Below are 20500 nucleotides of genomic sequence, written 5' to 3'. Positions count from 1 at the left end.
CACCCACCTCCTTCTTGACGGTGCGCAGGAGCCGCTGCCGGGTCTCCGCCTCTGTGGGGAAAGCGGGGAGAGGCGCGTTAGTGGCCCCGGCGCAGCCCGGCCTCGCCGCCCGGATCCCCCCGCCCGGCCGCCCCGTCCTACCCGCCGGAGCCGCGGCCATGGTCCTGCTCCTCCGCCGGGCGCCGGCGCCTCTGCCGCAGCCCGCGGGAGGGAGGGAAGGAGCCGGGCAGCAGCCGGGCTGGGCAGGGCAACGCCGCCCACTTCCAGCGACCGGCGGGCGGGGCTCTCCGGAGCCGGCGGGGCGCGTCTGTCTGAGCCCCCAGCCCCTCAAAACGCCCACCCCAGGCGCTGGCAGAGCCCCGGCTCCAGGAGAGGAAGGGGCCGGGGGGGAAGCACCAAGTCAGGGTCCCCTGAGTAGCCCAGAGCACTTAGTCTGCCGCTGCCTAGCGCCCAGGGTTACCGCCTTGGACATGCAAAAACCCCGCACCGGCCCCGCAGGCAGCAGCCCCCGCTGGTATCTAGGGTGGGAACCCAGAGCAGGTTGGGAACATTCCCTTGCTGCGGAAGCCGGGACGCTGCGGCATCATTAGCTGGACACAGGAACTGTTAAGGGCGGCTACCCCCCTCTATGGGGATAATCCTGCAAGTCTTCCAAAAATACCCGGCAGATTAAATTATTTTTCTGGCAACTGGCAAATCCATAAACCAACCAGCCAAAAGACAGGCAGGTGGTGACCCTATTAGCACATCCTCTGTGCCTCACCACCTGTCCGCACCTACCCCGGGGGGCCCAGTTCAGTGCTATGATCCCTAGGCTACACCCCGGGAACTCAGGCCCAGAAGCTAAGGCCCAGCTCTGTTGGATGCAGACAGGCACCTCAACTGATGTCAAGGGGAGTTAGGCACTCATAGAATCATAGAATATCAGGGTTGGAAGGGACCTCAGGGGGTCATCTAGTCCAACCCCCTGCTCAAAAGCAGGACCCATCCCCAATTAAATCATCCCAGCCAGGACTTTGTCAAGCCTGACCTTAAAAACTTCTAAGGAAGGAGATTCTACCACCTCCCTAGGTAATGCATTCCAGTGTTTCACCACCCTCCTAGTGAAAAAGTTTTTCCTAATATCCAACCTAAACCTCCCGCACTGCAACTAGAGACCATTACTCCTTGTCCTGTCCTCTTCCACCACTGAGAATAGTCTAGAACCATCCTCTCTGGAACCACCTCTCAGGTAGTTGAAAGCAGCTATCAAATTCCCCCTCATTCTTCTCTTCCGCAGACTAAACAATCCCAGTTTCCTCAGCCTCTCCTCATAAGTCATGTGTTCCAGACCCCTAATCATTTTTGTTGCCCTTCGCTGGACTCTCTCCAGTTTCTCCACATCCTTCTTGTAGTGTGGGGCCCAAAACTGGACACAGTACTCCAGATGAGGCCTCACCAATGTCAAATAGAGGGGGATGATCACGTCCCTCGATCTGCTCGCTATACCCCTACTTATACATCCCAAAATGCCATTGGCCTTCTTGGCAACAAGGGCACACTGTTGACTCATATCCAGCTTCTCGTCCACTGTCACCCCTAGGTCCTTTTCCGCAGAACTGCTGCCTAGCCATTCGGTCCCTAGTCTGTAGCTGTGCATTGGGTTCTTCCGTCCTAAGTGCAGGACCCTGCACTTATCCTTATTGAACCTCATCAGATTTCTTTTGGCCCAATCCTCCAATTTGTCTAGGTCCCTCTGTATCCTATCCCTGCCCCCCAGCGTATCTACCACTCCTCCCAGTTTAGTATCATCCGCAAATTTGCTGAGAGTGCAATCCACACCATCCTCCAGATCATTTATGAAGATATTGAACAAAACCGGCCCCAGGACCGACCCCTGGGGCACTCCACTTGACACCGGCTGCCAACTAGACATGGAACCATTGATCACTACCCATTGAGCCCGACAATCTAGCCAACTTTCTACCCACCTTATAGTGCAATCATCCAGCCCATACTTCTTTAACTTGCTGACAAGAATACTGTGGGAGACCGTGTCAAAAGCTTTGCTAAAGTCAAGAAACAATACATCCACTGCTTTCCCTTCATCCACAGAACCAGTAATCTCATCATAGAAGGCGATTAGATTAGTCAGGCATGACCTTCCCTTGGTGAATCCATGCTGACTGTTCCTGATCACTTTCTCTCATGTAAGTGCTTCAGGATTGATTCTTTGAGGACCTGCTCCATGATTTTTCCGGGGACTGAAGTGAGACTGACTGGCCTGTAGTTCCCAGGAGCCTCCTTCTTCCCTTTTTTAAAGATTGGCACTACATTACTCAAATACCTTTAAGGATCTGGGCCTAAATGACTTGCTCCAGGTCACACAGACTGGCTGGCAGGGAATCAAATGGAGGTTTCCTAAGTCATAGGCTAGCATCCTAACCCCTGTCATTTAGTGAGGAGGGCAAACTTCGTACCAATTTGGACCTCCAGCTACGCCATCTAGGTGGACACTTGCATCCCCACAGGACGGATCCAGCAAGCGCAAAGCCACGAGCAGGCTTGGGGCCTGGCGTTGTAGAATCAATTCTCTGCGGCTCACCTGCCTTTAATAAGTGATAAATAGCAGCAACACCAGCTGCCGTACAGTAACAGCAGGTCTGGCCCTTTCGCTCATTGCCAGCTACAGCTGATGCCAGTTATCCAAAATGATCCAGTGGCTACTAATCATCATCGGTTCAGCCTATAAACCTCTCATCAACCATTCTGTGACTCACCCTTTGACTGTTCATGTTGTGTACACGGTCATGTGAGTCACAGGGTGCCCATGAGCTTTATCACTCACAAATACATTGGAGGCCTGACTCTTCTGCTCACTTACACCAGAGTAATGATTCACATCAGTGGAGTTGTGTCAGACATATGTGAAATTAGGGCCAAGCTGGCTGTATTTAGCATGATGTAGCCCATAGTCCAGGCTGCTGAATTATGGTGCCCCTGGTGGCAGCCCTCATCTTTCACGCAGAAGAGTTGCAACCTACAGAGATAATCCATTGGCCTGTCTCAATAGTCTTGGATAGTGGGCCAGATCCTCCTCAGACATAAAGTGGCATCACCCCATTGACTCAGGGCAGCTATGCCAATCTATAGTAGCTAGCCCATTGCCGTTCCAGCATCGAGACAGTAAAGATCAGGGAAGTTGTGATGACTTGGACAGGGGTAGACTGCTGAACCCCATAGATGTCTCAAAGAAATATCGTAAACTACATAGAAACATCTCTGCCTCTGCCTCATTAACATATTTCCTGTCTTTCTCTTCCCTCATTTGCTCCTAAAGACATTTCCATAGAAACAGGTCCTTTGTTCCTTAGCAGTTCAGTTTCCAATAACTACAAACCATGTTAAAGATGAGGGCAGCTGCAATCAGCTACATCATATGCAAATAAGCTGCAGCCGTCTGGCTGCTGGCAGGTTGGTGATGCAATCCTCAGCTGGGCCTCAGTTTCTCTGATTGAAAAATAAAGTTAATTTCAGCTTCCGAAGGGTGCAGTGAGGCGTAGAATTAATTTGTGTTTGCAAAGCACATTGAGATGCTCAGATGATGCATTTTATATAAGTGCAAAGTGTTATTCCCTATTCATCTCATTCTCCTTGTGACCTTCATTTAGTGTACCATATTCTGTCCATGTCAGGGCTGGTAATCCAGGCAGCAGCTCGCAACATCATCCAGGTAACCACATATTCTCACAGGTCCTGAGCAGGGTTCGCTGTTGCTATGCCAGCAGTAATCTACCTACTGAGGTTTGTCTGGGATATTTATGCAACTTCCTCAATAATTCCCCATTGATAGCTGTGATCTTGGCTTTCTCTCTATTTGGAGAAAAACTGCCAGTCCCTTCAGACTCAAGCTTAAAGCAAAGTTTCCTCCCTGAGATTGTGATCCCTGATAGCCATCTGACAACTGCAATTCATCTGTGTCCTAACTAGCCCCATGTAAAATGAGGGGCCTTTTGATTCATAAAATATGCCCTGTCAGATAAAGAGCCATCTGCCACTCCTGTCTATTCTTTGACAGAATTTGGCTATAGAGAGAATGAAGAAAGCTTCTCTCCAAACAGTGAGAGCAAACAATTATTTCCAGTTGGAGGCATGTCAGATGAATGTTTGCACTGATAGGCCTTGCTTCCACTTTGCCTATAATGTACTCGCTTCTGTTCTGGACGGAACATGTCAGAGCAGTTCGTACATACACTGCATCAGGACCTTTATGGCTTGTGAGTGGGTGTCACTGCCCTCTGCTGGACGGAATGTGTTAGACCTACTCCTGTGTATACAGAGTGCTCCCTTGCTTGAGGGCCACTCCTTTCATCACCAGGAACTGGCCTGTGTTTTCCATGTACCAAAGTCCATGAGTTGAATTCCTAGCATTCTGTGTATGCGCTTAGCTGTTCACTATGCAGAGTGTACACATGTAGCAGGAAGCCACAGATCATTACAACCTCCCTCTACAAATCACTCCATGGCAAGAATCCCAGGAGGATGTGGCTTTGCAAAGAGCAATTAACCAGAAACCATGGACCCAAGATACATAATAGATCCTACTCTATAGCTTATATAATGCACAGGCTTGTAGAGGCTCTGTGTAACCTGTCCTTAGTTATTTAAAATTAATCCATTTCAAGAGACTACTTCCTGGCAAATTATATGGAATATGCTGGCTTTTACTGTTTATTTGTTACTAATCAAGGTCCAGCATAATAAAAAAAACATCCCAGGTATGTATCACAAGAGCGTCATTATTCAGTGCCTATATAAGATACAGTTTGTGATGACTGTTTAATTTATTTTAATGTAATAAACTAGTACCCAAATTTTGTTACATCCTCTTGAAGAATTTGAGAGCTCCCTTGCTGCAATAGTTAACAACTGGACACAGGATATGTAAGCTGGGTTCAAGGTGGAGACAGGACAAGGTTTTGAAGCTGGGAAGGCAAAAGATGTAAAATCACTGAGCCAAATCCAGATGCCACTGAAATCAATGGCAAAACTCCCATTATTAATTATTAGTTTATTATTTTTGTATTGGCTAATTACTGACATGCTCAGCACTGTGCGACTTACCAGTATAGGCAGACTTCACTCTGAGGAGTTTACAATCTAAATTGATTTCCAAATGCGCTGCAGGACTAAACCCACTGCATTTATTTCTCCATCTTGCTTGTTGCGGGAGTCTGCATCTTTCACCTAATAAAATGCCTCAGTTACCTGACTGCAAAAAACCAGCAATTTACTCCTCAGTGTAGAGTGAGTCTCTTATCACAAGATGGTGCCATTGTGTTTGGTTTAGTACAGAAACTTTCTGCTTTGTGTAAAATAATTGGTATTGATGGTGTTGGATAGATTTAATAACTGATCCAGACAGTGTCCCCTTTCCTACTGGGGGGTTGTCGCGTGAGCCATTGGCATAAGAACATGCTGGTGAGAAAAATCAGATCTGGGCTAGTTTTATCTGAACCCAAACTACCAGATACTCCATCAGGGAAGAAGCAGATGTCAGGAGAACTGACGTGACGGCACAAAGCCGCCCCACTATTGAAATATTCACTTTAAGGGGTGTTTATCATGTGCCACCACTTGCCCCCCGGCCACCTGAGATAATGGAACACTCCACTGCTGGCATCAGAACGCAGGATTGTCAGCTAGAGCAGGACAAAATCTTTTCAGCACCTTGTAAATTAGCCAAAAAATGCATTGTTCAGGGCACTGAACCGATGCAAATTCAGTTTGAATTCAGTGAATAGTTTCAGATGAAAAAAACTGGGGAAAAAATCAGCACTGTCCAAATGAGCTGGTTCCTGTTCAAACAGCCTTTCAGTTTCAAATCAACACTCCCATTTTGATTTGTTTGACCCAAATGAAATTTTGGGTTTTTTTCATTTTACTGAGGAAAAAACAAACAAAAAATGGTTTGGGTTCAAAATTAACCAATTATATTCACTCAGTTCTATTACCAACCCTAAAGTTCAAAAATCATGAATCAGACTCCAGATAATCAAAGCACTGCATCAGTTCTTCCCCACCCACCCCATCCTGTGGGAATGCTGTCAGCTGCTCCCTCTTCCTCCTCTCAGCTCCTGAGGGTAGGGGGACAGCGCCTCTTGGAGGCAGCCCTGATTGGTTGCTCTTTCCCAGAAGGCGGGCCGATGGTTGAAATCTGGGGGAGGGCTGGAGGTTCCCCTGTCATTAGGAGATTGGGCTCCCACCCCAGCCCGAATCACTTGACTGGCAAGGAAATCGCGAGAGCTGACAGCACTGCTCACCTTGCAATTACCACAGTATGAAGGGGTTGTACTGATTTATTGATTCCTCCTCCTCCTGGCAGGCAGGGAGATGATGGAGCATGCTCAGGCCCAGTACCGTCGCTGCAGGTCCCTTCCCTACCCCAGGCCCAGCCTGCCCAGGACACCAGGCCTGTCCCATGCACTGACCCGCTCACACGGCTTTGGGGGCTGATCTGCCCCACACACCCTTAGGGGGCACATGTCCCATCATGCCCTGCCCCCCCGGCCATCAGTTCTGCCCCCAACATCTGCCCAGTCTCCACATCAATTTGACCCCATTCATTCTGATCCCCCCAGCTCAGCCTTTGCCTCCCCTGCAGCTCCAGGGGCTCTTCACAACCCCTCCCCCACCCCTTTCCATGTCAAATAGGGAGAGCAGCCCATCAAAGGAGGATTTCCCCATCTGCAAGGCAGCTGGAGCTGTTCTCACCATCACAGACCAGCCCCAGCCCCAGCTGAAATCCCGTCACTCAGGAAAAATCATCAGAGCTGGCAACATTGTTATGGCCCGGGGCCTCAACAGGGCAGAGTTAAGGGTGTCTGTCTGCCTTCGCTGGGCATGATGTATCCTAGGATTGCACCTAGAGACCAAGCTCAGGGGCCCATTGTGCCAGGCACTGTCCAAATACACGGAAATTGAAGGGGATTTGGGTGCTTGACTCCCTTGGAAAATGCCAGACTACATCCCCATTCAAGGGCCAAGGAACTGGTGGTACCTCAGCATGTAACATGTATTTGGCCTTTGTAGTGCCCACAAAGAGCTGACACTAACCTGTTTTATATGCTCTCATCGGATATACACACAGCCACTGGAAGCTGCATGGAATTCACTTTGCTCCCTGGGGAAGAACAAGAAGACGGATTTGAGCCTGTAACAGCAGAAAATTAATGTAATTCAATTCAAACCTGACCTGAAGAGAATCAAGTTCATTCCCTTTGTGCCAAGATAAATGTCCTTCTGCATCAGCTTTAACAAATGAACACATAACACAGCCTGGTCAGGTGTCCAGCTAGCCACCCATGGAGACCAGCAAAACCCCATCGGTCCCAAGACAAAGGAAAGGACTCTATGTTATACAGGCCTTGCAGAGCTCAGACACCATAGGAATCACACAGCCAGCTAAGTGTTTCCTGACCCTTTGGGGCAACTGTCCCAGTTCAGCAGGGCAAGGCCTTGGTTGTCCTTCCCATTCAAACATACGCACTGACCTGCCAAGAGCCTGGGTTGCTCCAAACCCCAGTCTCTTAACGACCAGCTGCTATTACTCTGTGCAGTCATGCAGTGCTGACTCGGAAACGCATGCACAGAGCCCCACCGCTATTAGATCTTGACTCTCCTGGGAAATCTCCACTGCAGTAAAAGACCCACTGCTGGCATGGGTCAGCTGACTCGGGCTCTCGGGGTGCAGGGCTATAAAATGGCAGTTCAGGTTTGGGCTGGAGCCCAGGCCCTGAGATCCCACAAGGGGAAAGTTCCAGAGCCCAGGCTCCAGCCCAAGTCTCAAGGTCCACATGTTATTTTATAGTCCTGCAGCCCGGGCCCTGGAAGCCTGAGCTGCTGACCTGGGCCAGCTGCAAGTGTTTTACTGCCGTGGAGATACCCCCTCAGAGTTATGTATGTCTGCAGGCCCTGAGGTGCTGCACAGACAATCAAAATAGGTTAATGAACAGTAATAAAGCATCAAAGCCCCATAAAACACCCACGACAGAAACTCCAACAAATACTAAGCAGCCAAGCTGATCACCCAGAGCAGAAAAAACCTATTTCCTCTGTGTCCTGGGGACACAGCTAGGGCAGACTGGAGTCAATGCTCTTCACAAATATTCAATGCCGAGGTTGAGAACATGTCAGGTTTCTTGGGCAGCCAACAGCTGGGCTAACATGGAAATGTTGTCCTGAGATCCCTGTTCTGTGCTAATCTGGGATAACCCTTCTCCGCTCTTGAGATGATACTCTCAGTACCACGTTGTCTGCCGTGAGAGCCAACAGGGCTGTCTCAGCCTTTGCCAGTGCAGGAAGTGGAAGTATAGCCGTGTGGTTAACGCACGGCCCCCAGCTCCACCAGACGCTCACAGGGCAATCTTGGCCAGTCACTTCAGCTCTGTGGCTCAGTTTCCCAACCTGTAAAATGCCGATAAAGATACCGACCAGACTCCCAAAGGGATGTGAGGTGCACTGTATCTGCCAGGGCATGAGAACCAGGAAAGGAACCTGGCCCTAAACCAAGCTGACGCCAACAAGTCCAGTGCACTGTGTGAGCTGAGTGAGATTTTAAAAAGCAAGCAGGCAGCATGAGTGATGCGGAGTCGATCTAACTGGAAGAGGTTTTTCAGCATTAGCCATCAGAGTATTTATTATTAGAGACGTATGTACAGCCGTGTGCTGTTTCAGGAACTGCATGCAGACCAAATCCAGCAGTGCTCTCTCAGCCAAGACAATGAGGACTCCCCAGAGTGGCTGGTATTTGGCAGCATCCCTGTAATAGGCTCACTCAGAGGGAAACAGAGGACTCCCCTTCAAGCAGGCAATTAGAAAATGCATGCATCTTTGGACATTCTGGAGCAAAGCAGTGGTGATTTCCAAAGTCAAACAGCAGGGTATTTTATACTCTGTGCAACCTAATCTGTCTAGTCTCGCTGCATGTCTAAGGAACCTATCACCAGAGCAGTGCCTCTTCTTGCTACAGGGGTTTTCCCCAAAATGGAGTCATTTGGTGCGACACCCCAGGTGTATGGTCAGCTCTTAAGTACAGTGTAGCTCCCATCAAGGCACCGAGCTGAAGTGGCCAAATTTTAAGATATCTCCCAGCAGCTGCCATGAGGAGCCTGAGAGCTCAGTTCTTTTGAAAACCCCACCCCTTGCTGCTGAACAGGCTCTGTGTGGCACTTCAGAAGAATTCTCAGCCCTTCCCCCTCGCTTTTCATGCCCAGCGTTCTGTGCAAGGGCTGCCTGGTTTGACTCTGTGGCAATAACACATTACAAAGACAGATCCAACGGGGACGATGCTGGGGTTTTTTGATATATCAAGTTAACACTAATATTTACAACATAGCAAGCTTTGGAGCGACTTAAATGTGCAGCCTGTTACAACAAGATAAAGTGCCAGCAGGGTGGAAGCCGCAGGAGGAGAGAGATCACGGTTTCTTGTAAGTTAAGCAAGAGGTTTTTTTACAACGTATTTTTGTTTGTGAAATCTCCAGTCTTGTCAATCTCTCTGCCTCACTCCAGGCAAATTAACATTGGACAGGCAGCTTTGAGTCATATGCTAACGCTAAGCAATGACCCGTCCCTCCCCATCATTCCCTGGGGAAGGATTTATTTCATAGAATCATAGAATATCAGGGTTGGAAGGGACCTCAGGAGGTCATCTAGTCCAACCCCCTGCTCAAAGCAGGACCAGTGCCCAATTAAATCATCCCAGCCAGGGCTTTGTCAAGCCTGACCTTAAAAACTTCTAAGGAAGGAGATTCCACCACCTCCCTAGGTAATGCATTCCAGTGTTTCACCACCCTCCTAGTGAAAAAGTTTTTCCTAATATCCAACCTAAACCTCCCCCACTGCAACTTGAGACCATTACTCCTTGTCCTGTCCTCTTCCACCACCGAGAATAGTCTAGAACCATCCTCTCTGGAACCACCTCTCAGGTAGTTGAAAGCAGTGATCAAATCCCCCCTCATTCTTCTCTTCTGCAGACTAAACAATCCCAGTTCCCTCAGCCTCTCCTCATAAGTCATGTGTTCCAGACCCCTAATCATTTTTGTTGCCCTTCGCTGGACTCTTTCCAATTTATCCACATCCTTCTTGTAGTGTGGGGCCCAAAACTGGACACAGTACTCCAGATGAGGCCTCACCAATGTCGAATAGAGGGGGACGATCACGTCCCTCGATCTGCTCACTATGCCCCTACTTATACATCCCAAAATGCCATTGGCCTTCTTGGCAACAAGGGCACACTGCTGACTCATATCCAGCTTCTCGTCCACTGTAACCCCTAGGTCCTTTTCTGCAGAACTGCTGCTGAGCCATTCGGTCCCTAGTCTGTAGCTGTGCATTGGGTTCTTCCGTCCTAAGTGCAGGACCCTGCACTTATCCTTATTGAACCTCATCAGATTTCTTTTGGCCCAATCCTCCAATTTGTCTAGGTCCCTCTGTATCCTATCCCTGCCCTTCAGCGTATCTACCACTCCTCCCAGTTTAGTATCATCCGCAAACTTGCTGAGGGTGCAATCCACACCATCCTCCAGATCATTTATGAAGATATTGAACAAAACCGGCCCCAGGACTGACCCCTGGGGCACTCCACTTGACACCAGCTGCCAACTAGACATGGAGCCATTTCCCAGTAGAACTTTTGTATTTGGGCGAAGTTTCAAAGCAAACCTGCACTGTACACTTTTATGGAGCCTTTAAGAAAATTGTTGCTTATTACAATTGCTTAGGGCACTCCAGGAGGCTAGTGGGGGTTTTACCTGAGTAAGAAATGCAGAACCAGGCCTCTGGTTTATCTACCCCTATCTCGCCTGATGCTAGAAGTAATGAGTTGAACTCCCATCAGCCTCCACTGTTGGTTTCACTCTTCCTGAGAATGTCCCCTGCCCCCAAGCAAAGTGCTTCACCAATGCAAATTTGCATCCACATTGAATTCAGGGTACGCTGACTGTACATCCTCAGTAGGCTCTGAGCGTCTATCACAGAGTGATCACTGTCTGGTGATTAGATTTACATTTTGCCTGATGACCATTGACTGCCACAGCTGTAAATGGTTCCATGCCACTGCCACCGGTGCTGACAGATAAATGCCTGGTGCATGCATTTACCTGGGTATTTGCCAAGGACTGACATGAAACAGAATGCAGTTAAAGCCACTTCAAAAATGCTACCTTAGTGACTTATAAGATGTGACTATGCCATCTGCAAGGACCTTCACCAGTCCCCAGAAACACAGCAGTGAGCCTCTCCCCCATTCTTCAACGAAAAAACTTCAGACACAGACTCCAACGAGAGACTGCTGAATTGGAATTAATTTGCAAACTGGATACAATGAACTTAGGCTTGAATAGAGACTGGGAGTGGATGGGTCATTACACAAAGTAAAACTATTTCCCCATGTTTATTTCCACCAACACACACACACACACACACCCCCGCTGTTCCTCACACATTCTTGTCAACTGCTGGAAATGGCCCACCTTGAGTATCACTACAAATGTTTTTTTTTCTCTCCCACTGGTAATAGCTCACCTTACCTGATCACTCTTGTTACAGTGTGTATGGTAACACTCATTGTTTCATGTTCTCTGTGTATATAAAATCTCCCCCCTGTATTTTCCACTGCGTGCATCCAATGCAGTGAGCTGTAGCTCACGAAAGCTGATGCTCAGATAAATGTGTTAGTCTCTAAGGTGCCACAAGTCCTCCTGTTCTTTCCCCCCACGCTAATAACACAGCACGCCCTCAGCGTGAGCAAGAAGGGCTGTCTCCAGACACAGTGTAACAAACCAATGGCTGCGTGTAGACAGACTTCATGGTCATCTGTTGGCGGAAGCAGGACCTTCCGCTTCCAAACTTGGATCTTCACCCCGGGGATGGAAGGAGGCGCTCCATTCGCTGTAGCCAGCCTAGAGACTTTTATCCTGCTTTCAGACATCCAGGAACTGGAGGGCAACATAGTCACAAATACCTGAGCAAATCCCTCTCTAACGAGCACCCCTCCCCCCACACGCCCACTGGTAGCTTTTCAGCTCCAGGCCTTGGCTCCGTTACAAGTCTTGATTCCTTCCTCTTTTCGTCTAACTTCTTTCTATATCGATGGGAATTGTTCCTGTCTCTCCTTTCAGGGAGCCGTTGGTTAAAATGAATGCAAGCAAAATATCTCTATAAATCCACGTGGCAAACTCACAGCATCTTGCCCTTGGTCTTCTCTTTCCAGCTCCGGCAGAAATTGATGAGTTGATGACTGGGGTGTTCTGTGTGAGAGGTGATTGGCTCTAATTTTCTGAAGGCTGGGGAGCTTAAATGAGAGCAAGCTGCTTTGTTCTTAATGTGATTATGTTGCATCTCCGGGTATCATGCTTACTAAATTAACCTGTTCTTTGCTGTCTCTGCAGCTTAAACTACATTGTCCAAAGTTGGTTTAACCCAGCAATTCATTGCTCAACAGCTCAGTGCATGGGTGAGCAGGTAGGAAGAGTGATCTGCTAAGCCAATGCATGCAGAGGACTGTCTAGTGCAACACATTGCCATATGGAGGTTGTACTTTGTGGCCTTGAGGGAGACCCATCTCCAGCCAACTCAATGAGAGACAGAGTAACTGCAATGCAAGGCCTTTCAGGCTGGTGTATGGTGGGAAGAGAGTAAGAGCGGTGAATGGGGATGCCGGAGGGCTCTAAAATGTAGCCACTGGGCCAGATCCTCCACTGGTGTAAATCAGGGTAACTTCATGGAAGTACCTAATATAGACAGATAGACACCAGTGGAGGATCTGGCCCATATCACTAGAAATGGACCCAAACATACTCCAACTTTGGGGAGACTTTAAATCTAAAATGACTTTTGCTCAGAGTAAGGAAAATAACAATAAAGTACAAAGAACAGGAGAGAGCACTGTGTGTTTCTAACTGTAACAGGAGGCATAACATGGCTGCTGTCCCTGCACAGGGGGTGAGCTTTTAGAAATGTTTAGGCACATACAAAAAGCAAAGACCTCACAATGTCATAGCAACAGACACTGCTGCCCCTGTCACTAAAGGGAGGCCAGGCCGTGCCAAAACATCAGCTCTGAACACCCCACAAACTTTGGGAAAGGATCCAAATGTTCATCTTCTGTCGAGTGCTAGCCCATTTGCATCCCCCCAGCCTATCCTGTGAAATGCTTCTAAAGGAATGTCAGATAATGGAGGAAAAACCCTGGGGCTACATTCAGCACACTAGTACCATTTTACCCCATGTAACAAATCTGTTTAGCAGGTCACTGTCTGCACGTGTTGATGTTGGACTCCTCTCCTCACACAGAGCCACGCGGGACACAGGACAGGGGCTCCCTGTGCTATCACAGCATACAAAGGCACTTACCCAGTGACAGAATAAACTACAGCCAGAGGGAAGCTCTGGTTTCCAGTAAGGCCAGTGGAGTCCAACACCGAGAGCCGAGGACTGGGGGTGACCTCTGGAGAGCAGAGTGTGAGTCCTAAACATCAGCAATCAGAGCCATTCATTGAGCTAATCCCCCTGCAGCTTCTGACCCAGACTCAATGAACAAGAAGCAAGATATTGATCTGATGCTCTATTCAAATTTGCCTCCTCGGGTGTCTACAATTAGTTTGCCAAATTGCCGTTTCTAAAGATTTCGGATTTCAAAGCTCCCCCGTCACTGATTTGACAGTGGCGGCCTGGGTCCAATTCCAGAGAACATGGGGTCGTGTAACTGTACTAGAGCTGAGTAGCTCCTGGGCAACTGCAGAGCAGCATGGGTGACTGATACAATGTTCAGAGAGAAAGTCAGGAACTTGAGATGTCGGTGAGTTGAGCTCTATGAATTTTGTTGCTTATTTGAGAGAAAGATCCCCAGGGTGGAATCTGTCAAAGGTGACAGGCTGGTGGAATAGAAGCCTGGAAATCAAACTGACAGCGTTCGTCCTCAGATCGGGTTCCGCAGCAGTAGTGGTACAATGAGTCCTTGTGAGTTTTTAAATGGGCTCTATCAGGTCACAAATCATACAAAACTAACATACGTCCCTGTGTAACTAAGAGCTGCTGCAAAAGGAAGGAAAGTCAGGAACTGCTCACCATTGGTGCTCAAGGTTTAATTTTTACTCCTCACTTAGTTTGGTCAGTGAAAATAGGCCAATAGTTTCACTATTGTGTCCAGTCAGTTTCACTTTCAGGTGCCAGACACTGCTATCAGATTTGGTTTGCAGCCATTTCAGGAGAATTGAATCCAGGCATCAAATCATAGAATCATAGAATCATAGAATATCAGGGTTGGAAGGGACCTCAGGAGGTCATCTAGTCCAACCGCTGTTCAAAAGCAGGACCCATCCCCAATTAAATCATCCCAGCCAGGGCTTTGTCAAGCCTGACCTTAAAAACTTCTAAGGAAGGAGATTCCACCACCTCCCTAGGCAACGCAGTCCAGTGTTTCACCACCCTCCTAGTGAAAAAGTTTTTCCTAATATCCAACCTAAACCTCCCCCACTGCAACTTGAGACCATTACTCCTTGTCCTGTCCTCTTCCACCACTGAGAATAGTCTAGAACCATCCTTTCTGAACCACCTCTCAGGTAGTTGAAAGCAGCTATCAAATCCCCCCTCATTCTTCTCTTCCGCAGACTAAACAATCCCAGTTCCCTCAGCCTCTCCTCATAAGTCATGTGTTCTAGACCCCTAATCATTTTTGTTGCCCTTCGCTGGACTCTTTCCAATTTATTCACATCCTTCTTGTAGTGTGGGGCCCAAAACTGGACACAGTACTCCAGATGAGGCCTCACCAATGTCGAATAGAGGGGGACGATCATGTCCCTCGATCTGCTCGCTATGCCCCTACTTATACATCCCAAAATGCCATTGGCCTTCTTGGCAACAATCATTCCCTATTTTAAAAATTCTGGAAAACATTTGAGTATAGGTTGAAAACACACACCTTAAACCATTCTATCAGCTCTCTTTGTTCTGTCACTTACGCCTCTGAGATGGTCCTCAGACCGATGGGATTAAATCCTGCTCCCACAACAGACACTCTATGGACAGATCCAAGTGGCGAAACGGCCTTCTCACCTGGGTTTCTAAGGACAGATGCAAACCCGCCATTCAATTCAGCAGGTTTCAGCCCTGCTTGTCCGAGGCAGCAGCAGTACCCAGAAAACGAAGGACAGACTTTTTATCAGTTTGCTCCAGCTGCACTCATCCCTGTTCTGTATTCATGCGGGGTGAAATTGACGGCTGTGGAAAGCAGGAGCCCAAGGCCTCGTCACCACTGACTCCCTGCTTCAGCTGTATTGCTGTCATCAAATCCAATGTACAGAAGAAATTCTTGCCAACTAGCTGTAGGTCAGGTGGGGAGTGCACAGGGGAGGGATGTGGACAGATGCAGGACAGAGAGAGGCACTATGCTGGTTACATAGAAAAGGGATTATACCCAGCTCCCAGGGCTCTCTTGCTCACACCGTTATTGGAGATTTTGGCTCAATTCAGCTCTCATGGGAGCGAATGGAAAGTGAATGTCCATTCGCTTCCATGGGAGCTGGCTAAGGCCCTTACGAAGCGTCTGTGACACGTACCATTTCTGCACTATGTACTCCGTTTAACACCACGTCCTAGTCCGTACAGGCTGGCTGTCTCCCTAGGTCAGGAGGGGGGGCTGCATTGGCACTAATAGTGAGCTCTACGAGTAGGTTGTGGACAGTCTCTCAAGGGCAATGGCGGAAACACCCTTGCCGGAGACAGCTAAAACTTGACTGGGCATAGTGCTGGCGATCAGGTGACTGAGAAAGATGCTGCATGACCGGGGTGGGCAGGGACTGGACGGGATCCTATTTTCCAGCTCATTGATACTTCTGTAAAATCCCTTTTGTTCCGAATTAAACTGCAATCTATGAAGACTCAATAAATCAGCAGCAGGGGCTGACGATGGCGTGGAATTCCTTATCACCATGCTGATCGACAGAGCTCCACACACTAAATATCCATTGACAGCAGTTTCAGTGCATTTAGACAGCAAAATGTCACAACCTCTCCCTGCTTGTCAGGGCTTGGGCTGGATCCTCAGTGGTGCAGATCAGCGCACTCCTCCCTTGACTCCAACAGACAAGGTTGATTTATGACAGCTGAGGATTTGGCCTTTTATTTGCACCTCTTGAAACGTATTCATTCCTTTACAGATGTTTTATTCTCCCAGAATTGCTTCAGCGAGTGACCGCCAGGGCAGCAGTTTTCAGCCACGTGATGCACATTCATATTGACATATTTTTATTCGACTGTTTTAAATAGATTTTGCATAGATGTGAATAATTTATAAAAAGCCTCCAGGAAAAAGTTTCCCCTGATCCCCCAGTCCCTCCGTGAGCAAATCTTAATGGAGCCAGTCACTGCTGAGTGTTGGGTAGGAGGCTGGATTGGCAAGTGCTATTGTGTCCCTCGGAGTTGGTCTCTGCACAGGTGTGCAGAATGGTGGAGTTTGTAAAATAGTTGACGTCACGTAGTCATGGAAACCTGTTAATCCGGCCGGTAACTAACCACATGTCCAATTTTGATCTCTTTTGTAGTTCCTCTTAATTACAGCTGAGGGGTGGGTGAAAAACCTGGCACTGGAGCAGCTCTTGCTCTGATGTCAGCCAATCCAGAACTGGACCATTGATCGTTTTGCAAATGCCGCTCGCTTCCTGGCCCTCTGGCAATCATGCGGCACTCTGGGAATGTCCAGGCCCTCAGTGACTGGGGACAGAGCCTGTCCCCTGGAGGTCACTGTTTTAAACCTGGCACAGGTCAGTAATGACCCAAGGTCATTGATATCAGATCCATGGCCAATGTGAAACCAGTTGGTCGTCTCAGCCCAATGCCGTCCAGACAGGTGTCCTCAGAACATAAAATCACCACAGCAATTGACGTCAGTCACTATGAGGGCCAAGGATGAACTGGACCATGGAGCTGAGTGACCTGCTTTCTCCTGGCAGAGCTCCCTGCAGGACTGGGGCTCAGATCCCTTCTGAACACCACCCGCCACTCTGTTCCCAGCCCTCTGCTCACTGGGGCCAACGGCTAGAAACAGTAACAACATTTAAATTGCTGTTCTACCCTGCAGACCTGTCCCGGCAGGGCTCGGGGTTAGATCCACTCAGCTAAAGGACGGAAGGTGTTTCTGTGAGCCCCTTGGAGACAGCCCACCTGTGAGAGCGTGATCTGGATTCTCTTGTGCACCGTGCAGCACGTCTGCAGTTTGTGGTGTCCCAGTTACATGGGTGGGAGCCCAAGAAGGGTGGCCAAGCTGCACAGAGGCCACGGAGGGTCTAATTTGCCCTGCAGAACCTGTGATACTGGTGATGATGCATGAGATGGAGAGACCCCAGCTTGGCTCTCTGAGCCCAGAGCACTTGGCAGGACAGCAGCTGTTCACTTGTAAGCCGAGCCCAGAGGGTTGTGGTGTCAGTGAGGCATAGGGACCCCTGAGGAGCCCCATAAGGGTTTGTACAAAAAACCCTGAGACGTCATCAGTGCGGTCTATCAGGGCAGTGGGTACAGAGATTCCTGAGCGCTTTAGATGACTTAAAATTCATGTAACTTTAAGATTATTTCAACTGTCAACTCTTTTGGCTGGGATCATTTCTTTGTTCTGGGTTTGTGCAATGCCTGGCACACAGGGGGGCCCTCGGCTTTACCACAGTACAGATAATCCATGGTAATAAGCATAACAACTCAGCCCAGCAATTGGGTCAGGAAGAGTTATCCTGAGAAACATAGGCCAGCAGAGCTGAAAGTGCAGTGGCAAGAGCTGTTCTGTAGCAGTGTCCTGAGGAACGCTTTCTGGTCAGTGCGTGGAGGGGCCTGCATCCAGCCCCCCATGTTTGACAGAAGAGGGACGCCCCAACACCAACAGAAGTCTCCATGCCACAAAAGATGCCGTGATCTGAGTTTCTTGCCAATTTTCTCCCTTCTCTCCTCTCCCTTCCCCCCCAGTTCTATTGTGCATGAAGAGTTCCCGGCTATTGTCAAACATCCAGCGAGGGCTACGGTTACAAATTTCGACAGTAGTGAAACACTACGGCAGATCAGGGCAGCCGCATCCCCCTGCATGGAGGCTATAGGGCAGGGGCCTGCACCGCTGTCATTATTTCAGCCCTGGAAGAGGGCAGGGTCTGGGTGGCTGTAAAGGAAGTTTGCTGGTTACAGAATTTGGGTTCCTTGGCCTTCATGGAGCCCTTGGGTTCCCTAGGGAGCTGGTGGAATCTCCTTCCTTGGAGGTTTTTAAGGCCTGGCTTGACAAAGTCCTGGCTGGGATGATTTAGTTGGGGATTGGTCCTGCTTTGAGTAGGGGGTTGGACTGAATGACCTCCTGAGGTCCCTTCCAACCCTGAGATTCTATGATTCTACGATTCTTTCTTTATCCTGCACCTGCAAAGCTCACAGGGCTGCTTCCCTCCAGGAGAGAACTGAGCCACTGAAGTCAAACTGATTTTGTGCTTCTTGTCCAACTTGCCACCCACTTCTTGGATGCCCCCATTTTCAGCCGGTCTGTTTGTGATGGGCATGGGGTAGCCGTCTCTCACACAGAGGGCCTCCTGGCTCAGTGGAGTGATCCGGCATGCTGAGCTTCAATGGTCTCTCACAGTGTTCTGTTATGGTAAAAGAAAACAAAGTATTAGGCAAAAGTAGCCGTTGTGGTGAGACATTTCTGTGTATTGCAGGGGAGGTGATGCAGGGGGAGAGAACAACCAGGATTCCTTAGAGAATAAATAAATCAATAGAGGGTTTGTCCTTTGAGCTCTCCCAGGGATTTGGGGCAGTCGCTGCTCTCTAAGGGGCCAGTCTGACAACCGCTGTGTACCAAAATCTCCCACTGATTTCCACTAGCATGTTGGGGGGTGCAGGTAGCCCAGGGCTGGTAACACCTTAGTAAAAACACAGCTGCTATAGCAGTGCATGAACAGAGTCCAGGGTCTGACTGAAGAGAGAGAGGGAGATGCTGGAACAGAAGAGGTTGGAATGTCAATGGTTAAATATAGCTGATAGACAAGAACAAAGGCAATCAAAATACAGGTGACAATGCAGCCAAAGTTATTGAGGAGCCACAAATATACCTACCACTCCTCTGTGCTGTAGCAAAAGATTATATTGGGCCAGGCCCTCAAGTGGTACAAATCAGCATAGCTCCATTGCCCAGGGATAGTTTAAGGAACTAGACCAGCTAATGTAAGAAATATAAGACTTGTCAATCCTATGTTCTCATATAGTGCTGCAGAAAACCGGGGCGGGGGGGGGGGGGTGTCAAACCACAGCCATTACTCAAGCTAAACTCCCATTGATTTAAGTGGTGGGTTTGCTTGAGTAAGAACTACAGGATTGGGCCCAAGAGTGTAAACTGGTAAAAATGATCAATGTGCCAAAGGGCCTATTTTCCTTTCATGGTTACTATTTTGAGACAGGCTTTGCATTGCGCTAGGAGAGTTCATAACATTTTTACCCGCCAATCCACTTCTCTCTCTGCAAAATAGTCCCTGAGTTATTTGTTTCTCTATGTCAGTGTTTCTGGCACTGAACCAAGCCAAAGAAATTATGTTGGTAATAAAATTTGTCAAGATGCCAATCAAATTGCAAAGAGTGTAATGACCTTTTATCATAGTGCAATCCCTTTCCTAATAACATTTGCTCTGCAAAAAAATTATTTCACTTTCAGATGGTTTATTGGGGGCAGCCCATAGCCCTTTGCTACATAAAGAAACAGGGAGAATGTAAACCTAGACAGACCCTTAAAGGATAATGCAAATAGAGAATTCTGAAAGTTCACTGTAAGAACTGGAAACACATACCCGCCTGCTGGTTCATAATGGCACCATGTTTTTTTGTAATCTGAGTAAACAGTGTGTTTTGGGTGAGTTCATTTGTATCTTTTGCAGCCTACCTAGTAAAATGACATTTTAAGTCAGTCATGACTTAGGACAGATTTCCCCTGGAAGACTGAACTGTAGAGTCCTTGAAGTCATTATAATTTGTCCATTATTAGTAATTTAAGGAGACTGTGGCTTTCTAAAAAAAATCTACAAAGAATGAACCCATAGCTGTTTATCAGACAGTGTGAGAGCAAAGCAGAACTGCTGCTTCTGATGAGAAGTAATGCTAGGTCTATGTACAGATACATCGATCCATGGTCTTTATGGAACCTGCCACGCCAGCCCTGCCCATGATATAATCAAGAGCAACTGAACGTAGGATGGAGTGGTCAGGCTAGCAACATGAAAATACGTTTTCACTTAACCTGAATTGTTCCAAATCAACCTAACGTAGTAGGAATGATAATGATAAATGTCACACTCTGCCTTGTAACAACTTCACCCTGCACAAGAGCACAGTGTACGCCTGTACTGATATCAAACCTCTAGAAAGAGAACCTGTTAAAACACCAGCACTATACAGTTGGTCCCAGCATTTCAGTGATATGCTCTAAATGAAATGCTTTCTCTACTCCCCC

The 20500-nt window shown here is 48.3% G+C and overlaps 1 protein-coding gene across 1 annotated transcript in view; it reads right to left on the bottom strand.

The window, feature by feature from the left end:
* Positions 1–15075, bottom strand: part of SGSM1 (small G protein signaling modulator 1) — a 98305-nt gene extending 83230 nt beyond the window's left edge. The window contains exons 1-3 of the mRNA XM_077835064.1: positions 14963–15075; positions 7096–7162; positions 8–51 (exon numbers count right to left, since the gene is read on the bottom strand). Coding sequence (XP_077691190.1) covers positions 8–51; positions 7096–7114 — 63 coding nt within the window. The 5' untranslated portion in view covers positions 7115–7162; positions 14963–15075. The remainder of the gene's footprint in view (positions 1–7; positions 52–7095; positions 7163–14962) is intronic.
* Between the last annotated feature and the right edge of the window lie 5425 nt (positions 15076–20500).

Source organism: Eretmochelys imbricata, chromosome 15, assembly GCF_965152235.1.
Source record: "Eretmochelys imbricata isolate rEreImb1 chromosome 15, rEreImb1.hap1, whole genome shotgun sequence".
Lineage (NCBI taxonomy): Eukaryota > Metazoa > Chordata > Testudines > Cheloniidae > Eretmochelys > Eretmochelys imbricata.
The sequence above is the reverse complement of the archived record's forward strand: the minus strand, read 5'-3'. Positions and strand labels throughout refer to the sequence as shown.